This window comes from Aphelocoma coerulescens, chromosome 19, assembly GCF_041296385.1.
Source record: "Aphelocoma coerulescens isolate FSJ_1873_10779 chromosome 19, UR_Acoe_1.0, whole genome shotgun sequence".
Classification (NCBI taxonomy): domain Eukaryota; kingdom Metazoa; phylum Chordata; class Aves; order Passeriformes; family Corvidae; genus Aphelocoma; species Aphelocoma coerulescens.
This window is the reverse complement of record NC_091032.1, coordinates 8,222,985-8,239,772: the sequence shown is the minus strand read 5'-3', so window position 1 is coordinate 8,239,772 and position 16,788 is coordinate 8,222,985. Positions and strand designations below refer to the sequence as shown.

The 16,788-nt window shown below is 43.0% G+C and overlaps 1 protein-coding gene across 4 annotated transcripts in view; it reads left to right on the top strand.

Moving 5' to 3' along the window:
* TEX14 (testis expressed 14, intercellular bridge forming factor) overlaps positions 1–16,788 on the top strand; it is a 29,274-nt gene that overhangs the window by 10,086 nt on the left and 2,400 nt on the right. For 3 of the 4 annotated variants that reach the window (XM_069033224.1, XM_069033223.1, XM_069033221.1), the window contains 21 exons: positions 9–122; positions 422–545; positions 920–1,098; positions 1,565–1,716; positions 2,382–2,572; positions 2,766–2,916; positions 3,227–4,167; positions 4,842–4,945; positions 5,920–5,999; positions 6,568–6,834; positions 7,392–7,492; positions 7,768–7,881; positions 8,237–8,327; positions 9,023–9,113; positions 10,219–10,281; positions 11,324–11,448; positions 12,171–12,361; positions 13,626–13,677; positions 14,176–14,247; positions 15,004–15,081; positions 16,633–16,750. In XM_069033224.1, coding sequence (XP_068889325.1) covers positions 9–122; positions 422–545; positions 920–1,098; positions 1,565–1,716; positions 2,382–2,572; positions 2,766–2,916; positions 3,227–4,167; positions 4,842–4,945; positions 5,920–5,999; positions 6,568–6,834; positions 7,392–7,492; positions 7,768–7,881; positions 8,237–8,327; positions 9,023–9,113; positions 10,219–10,281; positions 11,324–11,448; positions 12,171–12,361; positions 13,626–13,677; positions 14,176–14,247; positions 15,004–15,081; positions 16,633–16,750 — 3,399 coding nt within the window. The remainder of the gene's footprint in view (positions 1–8; positions 123–421; positions 546–919; positions 1,099–1,564; positions 1,717–2,381; positions 2,573–2,765; positions 2,917–3,226; positions 4,168–4,841; positions 4,946–5,919; positions 6,000–6,567; positions 6,835–7,391; positions 7,493–7,767; positions 7,882–8,236; positions 8,328–9,022; positions 9,114–10,218; positions 10,282–11,323; positions 11,449–12,170; positions 12,362–13,625; positions 13,678–14,175; positions 14,248–15,003; positions 15,082–16,632; positions 16,751–16,788) is intronic. The other variant, XM_069033222.1, reaches the window with a different exon arrangement.

The following is a 16,788-nucleotide window of genomic DNA, read 5'->3' as shown; positions in this document are numbered from 1 at the left end:
CCTTGCAGCTTGGTGTGGGGAGGCAGCAGAGTGACAGTGAAGGAGCTGAGCTTCCAGCCCCACCAGAGCAGCTGGAAGCTGCGCCTGGCTGATCTCCTCCTGGCAGAGCAGGAGCACAGCAGGTGGGAAAGGCTCTGGGGTTTGGGGTCTCCAGGGATGGGAGGAATGGGATTAACCCTGGGGGAATTGTTAGTCTGGGGTTACACTTCTTCCCCAGATCAGAAATACAATTTTCTGTCTCTTCCCGCTCCTGGTCTTTTAAAATGGAGTATTTCAGTGAAAAATGCATTTACACTGAAATATATTCCAGTGAAAACCCAACATTCATGTCCTGTTGATAAAAACACTGAGCAGGCCAGGGCTTTTCTTCTTTCCATCTCAGATTTGCCTTGCAAATTTGCTTTTTCCTCTCCCTTTGCAGCAAACTCCGCCACCCTCACTTGCTGCAGTTGATGTCTGTTTGTCTGTCCAGTGACCTGGAGAAAACTCGTTTGGTCTATGAAAGGGTTCACTTTGGCTCTCTCTACAGCATCCTCCATGAAAGGGTAACTGGAATGCTTGAATTCTAAATAATAGTTAATTAGAAGTTTAGTGACTACATCTGACATCTTTACTCAAGAAGACAAAATCCTTAGTCTGTATCTGAGTTTCTGGCTCTTTTCCTTATTTTTTAAAGCAATTTATCTGTGTTTTATTGTTGTCATTTGGTATCTTTCTCTTCTTTTTAAGGTGGTGTTATTTGGTTTGGTATTGAGAACAAACAAATGAATTTCCTCTTTTCCCTCCAATTAATTTTGTTTGCTCTCTTTGCTGCCTTCTGCAGCAAATAATAACCATCAGAAATAATAACAACTTTCTCTTACATCAAGTTTAAAGACCTGCCATGCAAATTTGGTGCTTTTGGGGTTTTTTTCTGCAGCGTACAGAATTCCCAGTGCTGCAGACTGAGACCATTCTGCACATTTTGCTCCAGATCATCGATGCTCTGCGTTTCCTGCACTCCCGGGGGTTTATCCATCGCTCCCTCTCCTCCTATGCCATCCAAATTGTGTCCTCTGGGGAGGCCAAGCTCTGCAACCTGGAGTACATGATAGAGAGGTGAAAAACTCCCTCAGGGTTGCTGTGAAAGGGGAGGGTTGAACATCCAACACCTCGTTGGACTGGTGGTAATTAAGTGAGATAAAGAGTATTTCTTGTATGAGGGACCCCACTCATTTCACCTCAGTAAATTATTACTGAAATGCTCCTCTGGACACATGGAAATATAAATTTTTACAGGCTTCCTCTGTTTTATCCATGGTCAAAGCTAAAGGGCTGTTTGTAAAGCTCCTGATGGGAAATGTTCAGCTCTTTTTTAGTTCTTTTTAGTGTAAATTTGTTAAAAGAGGTGTTGCTTTCCCTGCCAAAAGACATTTACTGCACATTTCTATTTGCAGACGTGCCCTGAACCTTTTAGGTATTTAAACTAAAAGCTGTAACACATTCAGGAGTTTAATTCCTAAATATAAACCTTGTAGTTGAATGTGTTGTATGTCCTAATTTACAATTTTTTCCCTTTTTGCAGCAAAGACAGTGGAGAGCACAGTGATCTGACCCGAATTCCTGTCCCAGTCCAGCTGTTTCGCTGGTGCTCCCCTGAAATAATCCTGGAGAAACCTGGCACAGTCAAATCAGATGTTTTCAGCTTCTGTGCAGTGCTGCAGGAGGCCTTGACAGGTGAATCCACAGCTGTGGGCTGGGATGGTTTAACTTCAAAAATGAACCAGGCAAAAACCCCCCCAAAATTAATGACAATAACAAAGATTATTGGGAACTTCTGTAAATAGGATCAGAAAATTTAAAGTTGTGTGGCTAAAAGATGAAATTAATGTGGATATGGGAGGAATACAGTGATTTTCTGTATTTCTGTTGCTGTTTATTTTTCTTCTTCCTACCAGCACAGCAAATCATTGAGTTAAATCTTTTCAGTGTTCAGAACAAGCTTGTGCAGCTTTCATGTTTTTGATCTCTGTGCTAGCTTAGAGATGAGTTATTTTTACTCTGTTATTATGATGTATTGTTGCTGTTGTTACAGATAATGTCTGTTTTGTATTCACTTGGACTATTCTGACAGTGAAATGGGATAAACAATTACCCTAAAAATTAATCCCAGTGAAGAATCCAGAGCAGGGTTGTTTGCAGTGTCACTCTCCTCCAGATATTTCTGTCAGCTCCCTTTAAAGCATCCACTGTTGGAGTAAGACAGGGAGGAGATGCTGGTGCTTGTTTTTAGTTGTAAATTAGGGAATGGAAAGGGAATAACATGATTTTTTTTTTTTTTTTAATTTCCATTAACATGAATGTACAGCTGGTGACATAAACTCTGTACTTGTGTCTTGCAGAGAGCCCTCCCTGGAAAGGTGTGGAAGACTCGGCTGTTAAGCAGCTCATCCTGTCAGGGGAGCAGCTGGAAGCAGATGTCAGACTGCCCCTGATCTATTATGATGTTGTCAAGTCAGGGCTGGAACCCAAACAGAGGAAGCGCTCCATGAAACTTCAGGATATTCAATATATCCTGAAAAACGACCTAAAGGTGCCTCTCAGCATTGTCACCTGTGATGGATATGCTGTGTCCATTCAGATTCAAGTTGTTCTGCTTAAATCTAGAGGAAGTGGTCCAACACTGAGTGTTCTGACCATGGAGCTGAACCCTCTCAGAAGAGCAGGCAGGGACACACAGCTGTCAAATACAGTTGTGGTTTATTCCATTTGTTTTTGTTTTACAGGACTTGGTTAAATCTGAAAGTGGCCACGCTGATGAAATGTCCAAAGCACAGAGACCTGCTGTTCTTGCAGATGTGAACATCTGCTGGGCATCAGCTTTTAGCTTCCAGAAGAGAACAGTGGAATTCCAGGGAAAAGAGATAAGCAAGGCTGGTGAGTTTCTTGGAGCAGGGTGTCAACGTGTCCTTCACGTGTTCCTCAGCCCACAACAGCCTGACATAAATCATTAAAATGGGGGCACTCACAGATTTTATGGTGTTGTAAGTTGAAAATAGGAAGCAGTTGGCTTTGGATTTTAGCTACCACTTAATTGTTAATGTAGACTCAAGGCTCTAAATCTGTTTTGTTCAGGTACAGTTTTCAGCATTTCCAAATTTCTAAAATTAACTCCTAAGTGTGCAAAAGCAGCGTGGTTGCCAGACTTGTGGAGAAATGATTTAATGCTTAAAATTGAATTTTTCAGGTGGCTTTTGTACCCCCAAAGACTCTGTTTTTCCCAAGGAGAACAGTGGTTTGGTGGGGCAAGAGGCAGCAGCCAGCACAGCGCCAGCTGCACAGGACAGAAGTCTCGATGTGTCCTCTCAACTGCAGACAAGAGCCTCTCACTCCAGTGAGAGTGATGTGGATGGCAGCCTGTGCAGCTTTGAAATGAATGAAGTCTTAGCCAGTTATCCAGAAGGTCCCCAAGACTTCCTGGAAGGAGGACCTGGATTAGGCCAAGCTCTAAAGAATACAGAAAGGCAGCAAAAGGAAGATCAGAGCCCGTGGGAGGGTGAGGAGGAAGGGGGATCCTCAGGGTCCAGCACAGGGCTCACTGGAGAGGAGGAGGAGGAGGAAGAAGAGGAGGAAGAAGAAGAGGAAAGGGTGAGAGAGGCCTTTGCCCTGTCACAGGTGAGAAGAGATGCTGGCAGGAGGCTGAGCAGCCCTTCCCAAACCGAGCAGCACATCAGCAAATGTGCCCTGAACCTCAAGATTATGCAGAGCCTGCTGCAGGAGGCAGGAGATTCCCTGTGCAGGGCAGAGGAGAAACTGGACAGACTGAAGGCCATGGGAAAGCAAAAGGAGCTGCTCCAGGAAATCAGGATGAATCTGCTTCCTAAGGAAAGTTCTCAGGGAAGGCACTGGAATGGGTCTGATGCTGCTTCCCAAAATACCAACAACCCTCTTTCTGCAGCTGATATTTTTTTACACAAGGCTGTAGCTCCACCATCCAGGGACTACATTCCACCACCAATAACGTGTCAGGCACCAGGCAGAAACAGCTTCCAGGCTGTTCCCAAGACAGCCAAGGAAATAGAGGCCATTCAAAATGAGAAGTGGAAGAGTAAAATTGCAATGAACCATCATGATCCCAGCTGCAGCATGGGGAAGGGCCTGGATGATGAAGTGAGCCTAAACTGGGAGGTAAAGTGTTGAGCAGGAGGCCTGATTATCATTTCTGTGTTCCTTAGCAGGCCAAGGGATGTAGGGATGGGTGGTGTCCAAGAGGAGGGATGAATCTGTCCTTTGAAATGTACTCATGTGTGTTATATACAGGAATGAAAACAGCTCAGCAGTGCAGTTGTGTTATTTCCTCTTTCTCTCCACTCCTCCCAGGACAATACTGATCCAGTGGCTCAGAGCGGGGTTAAAATCCAAATCTTGCACTAAAATGGAGGTGGGACTCTCAGGGAAAGGCCAGTGGAGAAATATTTTTGTGTTGAGGCCTAAGCTGTTACAGGGAAGGGCTTCTGGATCACTTTCATTATTAAATACATAGACTAAAGACAAAGAGAGAAATTCAAGTATGTATTTCCTGTGGGGATAATCTTGAGTCATTCAGGTCCACTCATCCCTCCTGGAAGCTGCATATTTTGATTGCCTGCCTGCACCTGAAACCTCCTATAAATGCAGGGCAGGGTTTTTGCTAGGCTGAGGCCTGGAGCTGGTGTCCTTTTTCCTAAGCAGAGCAGCTAAAATACAACTTGGGCAATAAAGTTTCTGCTGTCCTGTTCTTAGGCTGCCTCACAGACAGCTCAGCCAGTAATTAGCAGAATGCCCAGTGTGTGCTGAATCAGGGCTTGTTGGACTCATTTCAGCATTTACTCCCACACGTGTCTGCGAGATGCCAAGAAAGGTTCAACTTGCAGTGTCAGAGAGGAGCTGATTCACATCCTGCAGCGAGAAGGGAAGAGGAGAAGTGGTGAGTTTTGATCTTATTCATAGAAGAGTTAATTCTGACAGATTCATCTGGAGAGAGACACTGTCAGAAGGAGGCACATCAGGATCAAGGCTGGCATTAAATGTTTCTCAGGAAGCCAAAAACCATCTGTACAGAGAGGAGCCTGCTGTGAGTCATTGTCAGCTGCAGAGCTGCTGGGGAGCTGCTGTGACAGGGCAGTTTGTGTTAAAGACTGGTGTTAAAAAAGATTTCACATGCCTCTGGGATGGAGGTCAGTGGTCCAAAACTGCACCAGTGCCTAAGGAGAGCAGTCTGGGAAGGTGTTAATAAAGGTGGTTCTCCTCTCTGGGCACAGCCTCCTTCAATTCCCAGTAGAAATGCTTTTAATGTCATCTCTTTGTATTTCTAAGCATGATTGGAAAGCACATGTTAAAATTACCTGGCAAAACTTGTGCAGATTAATCTTGGAGAGAGGGGGACAGACCCCTCCTTCAGTGTTTGGGTCAAATCAGGAAAACTGTTGCAGTTTTAAAATGGATTCATGACCTGTTTGGATCAGAAAGACCTGTTGCTAAAGGTTAGAACAGAAATATTCCAGGTGCTGACATGGTCAGTGATGGTCAGGGAGTGAACTCTGGTGGGAGAGTGGTTGTTGTCCAGGTCTAAAATTGAGATCACCTCAATAAAACAATCCCCACACCATCCATGGTGTGGTTTTGGAGCTGCAGCAGCTGAAGGCAGTCGACAGCTCTGAGATGCAGAGATGAGTGTACAGCTTAATCTGGTTAATCTGTAATAGACCCACATAACTGTCGGTGCTTTCCAAGCTTCTGGCAGCTCAATCTGCTGGTTCTGCCGGGTTGTTAAAAGGCTGAGAGCACACGTGCTCTAATTAAGGTTAAAACAACTTGGAGCCTTTTCCCGGCTGGAGAATACTTGACACAATATGCTCGTGCTCTGAAGGAGTTTGTGCATTTCACAACCATTTATTGCAGGTGCTATCCAAAACCAAGGGCTGAGTTCTGCAGCAAAAAAAACAGTGAGAAGAGGAGGGTGATGCAGTCGGAATGGAGGAGTGAGTAAATCAGTGTTAAGTCAGTGTTAAATCAGTGTTAACTCAGCATTAATATCAGAAATGTTGCTGCAGTGCAGTGCATTAAACCCTAACACATGAGGGAAGGTCTCTGTGCCTTTAGTGCTGAAGCTCCATGAGGTCGTTCTTGGATGGAAACCAAGTGAGTGGGATCCCGTTGTCTTGCACATTCCTGGCATAAAATCATCCCAGGCACGTTGAGGTGGTTTGGTTTGTGGAGCTGAAGGAATTTCTAGCCTGGTTTGGGGCTGTGTGTGGATTCAGGAAGGGCAGGATGGCAGTGCCCAGTGGATGGCAGCACGGGCATGGATAATAGAGAATCAAACTTAACAAACCTGGTTCCTGTAGAGACTTGTCCATATCAATCTGTGCAGGTTTTAAGCTTTATTTAAAATGGAAGGAAGTGTTTAGCTCTTTCCATGACAAAGGCTGTCCTGATACCAGCTCTAACTTCAGCATTTCCAAGTCTGCAGGCACAATGGAACACGGGGGATGCTTTGAAGGTCCAGGTTCTGTGGTGTGAAGTGGTAATTTTGTTCTTTTCGTGTAGCTGAAGTAAAGCAAATGGCCCGGAGAGTGGCCTCAGGACGGCTGGGGCTCAGCTGTCCATACCCTGCCAGTGAATGCACGTCTGAAAGTGAAGCAGAAAGTGTAAAGGAACCCTCCCAGCATGTCCCTGCTAGAGCTCCAGAAAGTCACGAGCAGCAGAGGTGCAGGTGGCAGCCAGGTGATGCTGCTGAGCCCTGGGACCTGGGCAGTGAGGATAGAACTGAATCTGGGGAGAGTGATCCGGAGCCCTCACTCAGGAGTTCTACAGGTGAGGCTGAGAAACAAAAAATACTCTGTTCTCTTTTTGTCTTTTTCCATTTCCAATCAGATTTCTGCTTCTGTGATTTTTCCAAAGAATTGTCCATTCTGTCTTCCAGAGTTTTTATCTCAGAGCAGGTCTGTCACTCCTTGATGGGCATAAACAGAGATGAGTATTAGGTGTTAATAGGTGGAGGGAATGAGAGCTTGGAGACCTTCACCATTACTGATTGTTGTTATCAGCATGAGAAACCCAAAGCTTTCAGACCCTTGAGTGTGCTTTCACACTTTATTTCTTCCAGTCTCACACAGCTGCTTCTTCTGTAGCAGCTCAGTGGGCAAAGCTTTTGAAAAAGTTGTGGACAAAGGAACAGGGCAAAGTTCCCCTGCTTAGATTAATTAACGAGGTGAGCATTTAAATGTCATTATTTCTCCGTGCTCCTGACAGACAATTAGTGTCACTGTCTGCTCTCACTGATATTCCAGCAGTGCCTCAGATCACTCACTTCACATCACTTTTTTTTTTTTTTTTTTGGTTAATAATTTTATTCCATTCTGACATCCTAGGGAAGAGCTGCCAGTCCCCAGCACCAGATGAACAAGCAGAGTCTGGAACAGCCATTCATAAGAGTTCAGTCCTTCCTCAGCAAGCTGAGAATCTCTCTAGAGTATGTACAGAAACCCAAGGAATTTAGTTGCAGCTGCTTATCCGTGGAAAAGTTTAGCCTGGTGTTGCATCCTGTGCTGATCTGAGTAACAATTCCCCTCCTCCTTCCCCCTTTTTATATTGTTCTGTTCTGTCAACCACCGAGGTAATTCGAGGAGCAGGAGGTGGGTTGAAAGTCGGTGAACAAATTAAATAGAATTTCAGAATTTCAGTGTTTTGTTGGCTGAAGTGTGTATTTGTTACTGGGATCGTCTCAGGTGATGATGTCTTTCACAGGGACATTCAAGGGAATTACATTGTTCCCTTAATTCACCTCCTGATGTCACTGAAGAATTCTTCACTCCTGATTATTTCCTTCCTCCTGCTCTTGAGGGAAGTTCAGAATCAGAGGTAAAAATAACATTTTTAGGACATAAGTTCCACAACACGTGGTTTAATTGTGCTCCCATTTGGTTTGAAGAGAGCTGTGGAAAATGAGAGATTTTTTTTTTTAATTGTTATTCTTTTCTTTTGAAATAGTACCTGCAAATAAAGATTTTGATAAGAGTAAGCAAATTAATCTTCATTAATTTCTGGAAGATGCAAAACTTTTCTGTATTACTTTTAAATCCAATCTGAGCTGTTTGATGAGCTCCTGAAAAGTTTCTCTCTTCACTCTCATTGTTGGGAACATCATCCTGGGAGGGTTGTCCTGCCCTTTGCAGCTTCTTTGTCAAAAATTTAATTAATTCCTTTCCCTTTCCAGACCTCAAACACTGAGGGCAAAGCAGAAGATATTTGTGAAGGATTTTTACAGAAATTACCTGGAAATGCAGGATCAGGAATTCAGGCTCCAGGTAAATGCCCTTTTTCTTGAAGCACTTCTGAGACAGGGACACAGAGTGGTTGCATTGATATTTTTGCCAGCAGCTCTCCTGTCACAGGACTGGACCTTCATTCTTCAGGTTTAATTGATGCCTTATTCCTCCTTATTTTTGGGAGAGTTCAGGACACTCAGGATTTGGGTTTGAAATCATTCCGGATGCAGTGTTGATGTACTTGCTGTGTTTCAGTTTAAAAGCCAAAACAAAAACTTATTTGAAACCTTTTTATTTTTATCCTGGGGCTAAGTTTAATCTTTTTATGCAACTTGCTGTGGTGCTGGAAACTGAATTAGAGTTGTATTTACACATTAATATTCTCATTGCTGGGAGGATCTTGGGCTTAAAAACAGTGAGAGCTGACAGAGTGCGTGTGCAGAATAATGGAGGAGTCATTGTTGTTTCCTTACTCTCTTGTCTCTTTTAGCTCAGATTTGTAAATGTTGTGATATTCCCCAGTGCTTCAGTGACTGCCTGGCAGCTGTGCCATGTTTATGAAAATGCATCTTTAAAACACATTTGTCTCTCGATAACAACAAGGGTCGCAAGAACTCGAACAAAACCAGAAAAAGAATTTTAATAAAGTTGCAATTTCCTGCTCAATGAGTTGTGTTGTTTTCTTTTGTACTTGCAAAAGCCAGTAACAGGGAACATTTGTTATTTGTATTCAGGAGGAAGAATACCCTTCTGCAGCCCAAGCCCACGGAGCTGTGGCAGTAACAAGCTGGGAGTGAATCAGCTGAGCCAAGTGCCTGTAGCCAGGTAGAGACTGATTTTCATTGTTCCTCCAGGCATGAATTAGCTTATAAAGTGTGCTCTCTTCATTAATTCTGCTTACATATCTAATATTCAAATGAGATGCCAGTGGTGGTTTTTAATGATTATCTACATAACTCAGCTCCTTGCCAAGGAAATACTGAAAGGGCTTTTCACTGGTCTCAAGGGGTTTTTGTCTTTTGCAGAGTTTGGTGGGGGTTTTTTGCTTTAATGAGGGAGCTAAAATAGGGGGAAAAAGCCATGTACATATCAGAATTCCTTTTCCACTGATAAACCACGTCCTTAAACAGAGCAAAGATAATTCAAATTAAGGCTTCAGTCATCTGCTTTAATTTTGTTGTGCTTTGGTTGTGGAGCTCAAGTGCAATGAAGATCCTGCCTTCTCCCTTCCCATGGGATCGGCCCAGCCCAGTGCAGGAACATTCACTGGATCTTGCCTGGGGGTAACATCAGATTTGGCAGTCTCTGAAATCTTGGAGATTTGGTTGTCTCCTCTGAAAAACAGGAAGGTTTCTTGTCCTGTAAATTTTGTATTTTACCAGCATGGAGAATATTTGGGCAGAGCCCTGTGCTGGGCTCCCTCCTCCCCTCACAGGAGCTGAGTTCCCTGGGCCAAAGGGAGGCACCAGCAGTGGAAATCACTTGGCTTTGGGATGAAAAAGAATGGTTTTGGTTGCTCCCTTCACTTAGGAACCTTTGCTAGCAGGACAGAGGGGATGTTGCTCTCTGAGCATCTGCCTAATCCTCTTTGACCTTGGGTGGGCTCATCACAGTCTGAGACAGATCAAAGGATGATGAAACAATGGAGTGATGTGTATTCCTAGATCTTGATTTGTTTTATTTAATTTCAGCTTTGTTCTGAAGCTGCAAATGTCAATTCGAAGTTTTCTCCTTACTGAAAACAAATCCGTAATCTCTTGAAAATGACTTTTTTCTCCTACTGCTGTCCATGTTTAGGCAATAATTTTTAAAAGCTTCAGTCTACCTCAGAGAGAAGGTAGTGCTTAAACTTCCTGAGAGAAAGGAAACCAAATCCTTCTATTTCCATCATTTTCTGAGGGTGAAAATGACCTTTCCTCCCTCATTTCAGTGTGGATGCAGCACGAGAAGCAACACTGTGGGAGCCACAGGAAGAATGCCAAGAAAAAGATGTGTAAGAGCCACATTTTAGAGCAAAACTTCAGCAAATTGGTCATTAACTGCAAAATTCTGTGTTGGTGCAAGACAGGGAGATGGGACAGACCAAGATAAAACTCCCCAGAGCATTGGGAGAGTGTTTTCCTGTGAAAAGTTGTGAGATTGGTGTAAATGAGTTGTCCTTAGTGTGAAATATTTTCATATTCCTAAGTAATTAACGTGGTGTTAATCTGGCTGTGCTTCTTCCCATTAAAGTGTGAGGATTCCTCGTTTCTTCTCTCCATATGGCACAGGGAAAATAAAATCACTTTAAAGAGCAAATAGTTCGTGTGGAGCCAAATAAATTTTATTGCAGAAATAGTCCTGTGATTCTCAGGGAAAAAAAAAACCCAGCAGAATATGTTTGTGACTCAACTAATAACGTTAATTTATTTTTACAGCTAATGGAGATTTGCATGTAATTACTGATTACAGGAGGTGTCTGTTCTTTCCATGGCTCTTTGAGGATGATGTAATCCAGGGTGTATCTCCCCAAAATGTTGGTTTGATTAATTTGGATTTCATTTTTGTCACTTGGGTGTGTGTCAGTGCCTGTGCAGATCTTCAGCAGTCTCACTTTATCAGAGTCATTCTTTTAAATGCTCTCAAGACCTAGATTTAGTCTTAATTAATGACCCATTAATTTTTGTTAACCCTTGAGGACTTCCCTTGGCTTTTGGGAGTTTTTTCCACCTTTTGGTTCACATTTGTATTTCCTGCCCTTTCTGGAGGCAGCTTCCTGAGCTGGTTTTATAGGGGGATTATTTAAGAAATCCTGGAAAGGAAGGGGAAGCAAATAATTAACCTTTTCTGCCTCTGCAACGTTCCTGAAGATGGTGATTTTGGGCCTTCCCAGATTCCTGTGGGAAGTTTCAAAGGGAACATCTCCCTCCATTCCAGTGAACTAGATAAGACTGCACGAAATTAAAATTTCAAGACTCTGAAAATAGCAGGATCTGGTGATTCACAGGTGCAGGAAGTGGCCATTCTAACTGTCAGAACATCTCTCAATAATTCAGATCAGTGGCAGATATTCAGGATTTGTCCAGCATCCCCTGCGAGCAGAACTTCCAGAGGGGTGTGGAGTGTAAAACACCTCGGCTGAGCCACGCTCCCACCAGTGTCAGCACCCCCCTGGGCTCAGGTAATGCAGGGAGGGGAAAAGAGGATTCACAGGGAATGATTTCACCTCTCTGTGCCAGCCAGACCTTTCTGCCAGGACTTTTTGATGGTAAAATCATCAAGGTGAATCATGGAAGCTCCACTCACACCGTGCAGAAATGTCAGGCTTGCAGTGAGTAACCACAAGAAATGCTGCTGTTCCTGTTTGAAATCCCATTGTCCAAAGACATTGAATTAAAGGACAATTTACAGGGGCACAGCAGAAAAAAAACCCCCTGCCTGAAAGGTCTCTGGAAGATATTTACTTGGCAGCCTTCATAAATCAGAAATTGTTTAAATCATTGAAATTTGAACTGATACCCGTGGATTTCAGCATTTAAAGGCAATTTAATAAGCACTCCCTATGGTTTGAGTGTTGAAAAGAAGTTAAATAAGGCGATAAACGTTTGTTTAACTGAAGTGCTTAAGGGTAATGAATTAGCATTTGTGCTTCATTAATTTGGTGTAACAGTGGCTGAAATTTCTCAGTTGGCAAAGTTTTGTCTGAGGTGGAACTCCTGGGTTATCAGATTGCTCTTTCATGGGTAACAGTTTCTCAAGAGTTTCTTGTGCAGGTGCCTGTTCCCTTTAAACGTTTTTCTGCTTCTGTTGAAATGTGATAGAGATGCAAAAATTCCAAAAATAATTCTCCAGCTTCACTGTCTTTTCTTTTTTTTTCTCTCCTTTTTTTTTTTTTAATTCTAGAAGAAAAAGTTCCAATAGCCCTTGAGAAATACAAACACTGCTGTGAGTTTTCTTCAGATTCTTCCTTTTATGACTCTCAAGAGACCTCCCCCACAGTGTTCAATACTTTCACCACAGCCTGTGAAGGGGAGAGGAGCATGGAAATTCCAGTGGTGGCTCCAAGAGTTTGCCCATTTGGACTGAAAGAGCCTGTAAGTCAGAAAATAACTTGTGCCATGAGTTACTTTAAATACTCGTTTGATGTTCCTTAAAAATATTTTTGAAAATACTTTTCCTAAAAATAAATGCAAGTAGAGAAATGCTTGTGGGTCGCTGTGAGTATTTTGGAATCGTGGCTCTGTTGATAAAATGATAAAAGTCCTGATTGATTTCAAGGCAGTGCTGCCACTGATTATACAAAGATTTGGGCTCCTTTTGCTCCTAAATGTTGGCCGCTCTCCAAGTGGCCCTTCCCTGCCCTCCATCCCTTCTCTGGCTCTAAGGAATTGTCCTTTCCCAGCCTTTGGAATGTTGGAACACCGAAGTGATAAAAACCTGTGAAAAGCTTGGCTTGAATGAGCCCTTTTATCAGAGGTTTGTCCTTTTCCTGCACATCAAATGTGCCCAATCTCATCAGCTCTGTTCTGTCAAACCCCCTCCCTTTGGAGTGCCAAGTTTCCAAGGTCACTGCAGTGATTTCCAGGCATCTTTTTGGCACTGAAGGTGTTCCCGAGCCACACAGCATTATCTCAGTTGTCTTTGCAGACAGTTTTGTATAAAATAATTGCCTTTTCACTTTTCTTATTATTTTCACTGCTGGGGTTGTCGTTTAAAGATGAAATCAAAGTTTGCTCAGGCAGGACAGCAGGGAGTGCTCATTGTGTGGCTGACCTGGCACAGGCAGCTCTGTGTCGTGCTGCTCCTGGGCCAGAACACTTGGAATTCATTAAATTCATTTACAAGGCAGAGCTGCCCTGAGTGGCTCTGCCGATGGTGTCACTTCTTATCCAAAATCTTATTCTAGAATTAAGTGCATATTTCCATTTTGGGGGCAGTGGGGATTTGCCTCTGGTTACAAATTCTTAATTTTGGGGGGCTTTTAATTTTTGTCCTGGCTTTAATAATGAAAGATTCCAAGCAGAGAATGGGAACTGAAGAAATCTTGGACCTGTCCAGTCAGAAAATTCCCATCCAACTGTCCATTCAGAGCATTGAAATAAAGATTATGTAGCTGATGGTATCTTAAAGCTAAAATAGGAGTGCACAGCAGCCCAAGCAAAATTTTTGACACATCAATCTTACTCTAGTTCCATATTCTGAACACATTGAAAAGCTTAGTTTAAAACTTAATGGTCAGCTCAGGCTTTAATTGAAGGTTCTGCCTCGTTTTAGATTTAGGATGTTGAAGGAGAGGATTGAAGACCTGCAGTTTTTCAATTTACCTTCTTGTGTTTCATTCTGGTTGATCTCACACAGGTTGGGTTGCCACCAGTTGCTTCATCCCTGAGAAACACCAGGCAGGCACCTGGTAAGTCTTTTATCCCAGCCAGCCCCAGCCAAAATAAATTGTTCAATAAACAGAGAAACAAACTTGAAAGGAAATTTTGCAGTTTATTAATTATTTTTCCCTTTTTTTCCCCTTCTTTTTTTGCTCCTGGATGTCACTTTTTAGAGGGATAAATCGCTTTGCACTCAACCGTGTACTGCTGGTGCTAATTGGGTTGTGGATTTTGTGTTTGCACCTGCAGACCAAGAACTCTGGCCTCTAAATCAACCTCTGTTTGAAGTGTAAATATTCCTGGCCTCCAAATTCTGATACAGCATTGAGAGCTGAATGTGCGAGTCTGGCTCGAAATGATTTTTCCATTATGGAATTATTTAAGGAAATTCGATAAAATGTGAATGAGCCAGGCTCGTGCTAAATGAAATATGTAAGCAAGATGCTATCAGAGTGTAAGCCTATGTCACAGTTATTAAGGATTAATCACTGCTAATTAACTAGAATGCTTTTTTTTCTCTGTCTCAGCACTCTCAGAGGCATCTCCCCCCACCATTGATGAGCTGCCTTCACCAGCCCAAGAGCTGCTGGATGAAATTGGTAAGAGGCACTTCACCCCAAACGGTGGGAGGCTTTCCAGCTGTGCTCAATCAGGATTTCTCCCAAACAATTCACTGCCAAAATACACAAGAGCTTCCAAATTAGTTGCAGTCAATGATTAGGAAGTTGGGCATCAACAGCTTAAATAACTGGCAGTTCTTGAAGCCTCTGCATTGCACTGAGTGGTTCCTTGCTGCTGCTGACAGCACACTGAGTGCAGGTGGAGTTGAACACAGAGAGGAATTTGGTGTACACTGAATTTTTCAAAGGTGTCCTGGAGCAATTCATGTTCCCCATTAGAGGAGGCAGCTGCACCCCCCCAGGTGTCTGTGCAGAGCTCAGTGATTTACATTTCTTTTTGTACTCACATCTCCAGGCAGAAAGTGTAAAAACTCTGCCTTTTTTTCACTGGGAGGATGTTAGAGAAGAGTTTGCTTTCCTTATTCCTCATTGAGCTCTTCCTAAATTAACACCAGACATTGGGATAATTAAAATGTCCGCAGCTCTCTCAGAAATGAGACACCCAGACACATCCTGAGCTTATTTTTATTTCCTCATTCACCAAAACAAGAACCCGTGGAGATTGGCATCATCAGTGATGCCACTGATGATGGTCAGGGGCAGTTTGTAGGTTAATAAATAAAATAATTATAACTCATGTACAGATTTTCCTCTAGAGTTGGGTACATAAAGTCATCTGGTACTTTAGTGTATAGCCAACCAAGATAAATATGGAAATAATGCTGTTTTTAACAGAACACTTAAAGCAGCAAGATTCCCTCTCTCCAGACTTGAAAGGGATGGGATTGCAAGACTCTGGAGTGCAAATGAATGGTTAGTTGCTAATAGTCCCAATGTAGAGATCAAAAATAGAAAATTCCTTTTGCTGTGCTGCAAAATGAGTCTGAGTCCTTGTCACTGTGTGTTCAGCTGTGACAATAAACTGCAGTTTTTAGCTTGGTCCCCCCCACCAGTGTTTGCTGCCTTTCCCTGTGCGTTCCCTCCGAACTCCACGGGGAGCTGCTGTGGGAGGTTTGCAGGTCTAACCATGAGAATTAATTTTCTGCTTTTATTATGCCACTGTAGCTTGGGCTGTGTTGAAACACAGGTGACAACACCCACAGAAGGAGAGGTGGTGGGCAGGTGATGTCAAAACCACTGAAGTTTCCATTCTGGGAGGGTGATTCAGTTCAGAAAGTGGCCAGTGCACCCTACCTGTTAATGTTCCTAATTCTCCAGCATGAGATAATGCCTCTGATTTCACAGAGTAAGAAAATAGCTTCCACTGGGGTAATGAATATTGTATTTCCTGCTCTGTTACAAAGACAGCAGAGTGGTGAATCTTTGTGCTGCTGCAAATGCAAATGGTGCAAAGTGGGAATCATTTTTAGATGTACAACAAGTCGTGTCAGAGGAGCAGAAAACCTAAATGTTTATAGGCTGTGCTTTTTTTTTCTCCTCAATGAGTCACAAAGTGAGCAGCAGTGAAAAAAAAAAAGAAAGACAAAAAAAAAGGCAGAACATGAGTTAAGTCTGTAAAAAGCTAAATAGCACAGTCACTGAGAATGATGCTGGCACATGTTTGGTTATCCCACAGCTTTGTTAAATCTTATCCTGAAGGATGGAAGTTCACTGGAGCTTGTTTTTAGGTGGAGAGGACTGCAGCAGACTCTTGCTGGCTGCTCAATCACTGTGCTTTTGCATAAAGCACAGCTATTTCAGACTCCCGTTTGTTGTGGCAGCCTCGTGCCTCCTGCTTAGCTCAGCCCGGCAGAAGGGGCTGAAATATTCCCTGTTAGGCTAAGCCTAAGTCTAACCCCATCACCATGAATTTCCAGATCAGAAAGTTGGAGGAGCAGCAATGCTGGGGCCTTGCTGGGATCACCATGGGATGCCCTTTCCAGCCCAGTGTTCGTGCAGCTGTAGGGTCTTTAACTCTCTCAACCCTCAACCCAACCTTAACCCTAATTTCTGTGGGGATCAGAACTTGCTGATAAATCTGTCTTTGAGGGAAAATCACTGGATTTTGATAAATAGGCTAACCAAGCTCCCATCCTCAGGTTTCCCGTTGATTTCTCTCCCATATCTGAGATTGGAAGGGGAAAGATTAAAGATTCCTTTCCACATACATTTTTGATTTCAGTGGGAAACAAAATGTTGAGTCCTGTGAATCTGGAAATGTGTTGGAGTGAAATATTTATTCTGCTGGCCACCTTTGACTGCAGGTAATGGGATTTTGTGTAACTGGCAGAAAATCAGGCCACTGGGGAAAGAGTGATTGAGAAGTGGGCAACTGGAAATTCCTCAAGTGCAGTAAAGAAAACAACATTTTAATGTCTTTATTGTCTTCCTTTGATACTAAAATCTTGCTGTTTATGTGAACAGCTCCTGATCAAATTAAAATGGAAAACAGAGAGTCAGAAAAAGAATCTGAGAGAAATGAGAAGACAAATCAGAGTTTATGGACTAAGGAGTCATTTAATCTAGCAGAGGATACAGAAAGGTATGAAAAAGGATGGGAAGGCGTGTTTGGCTTTGAGT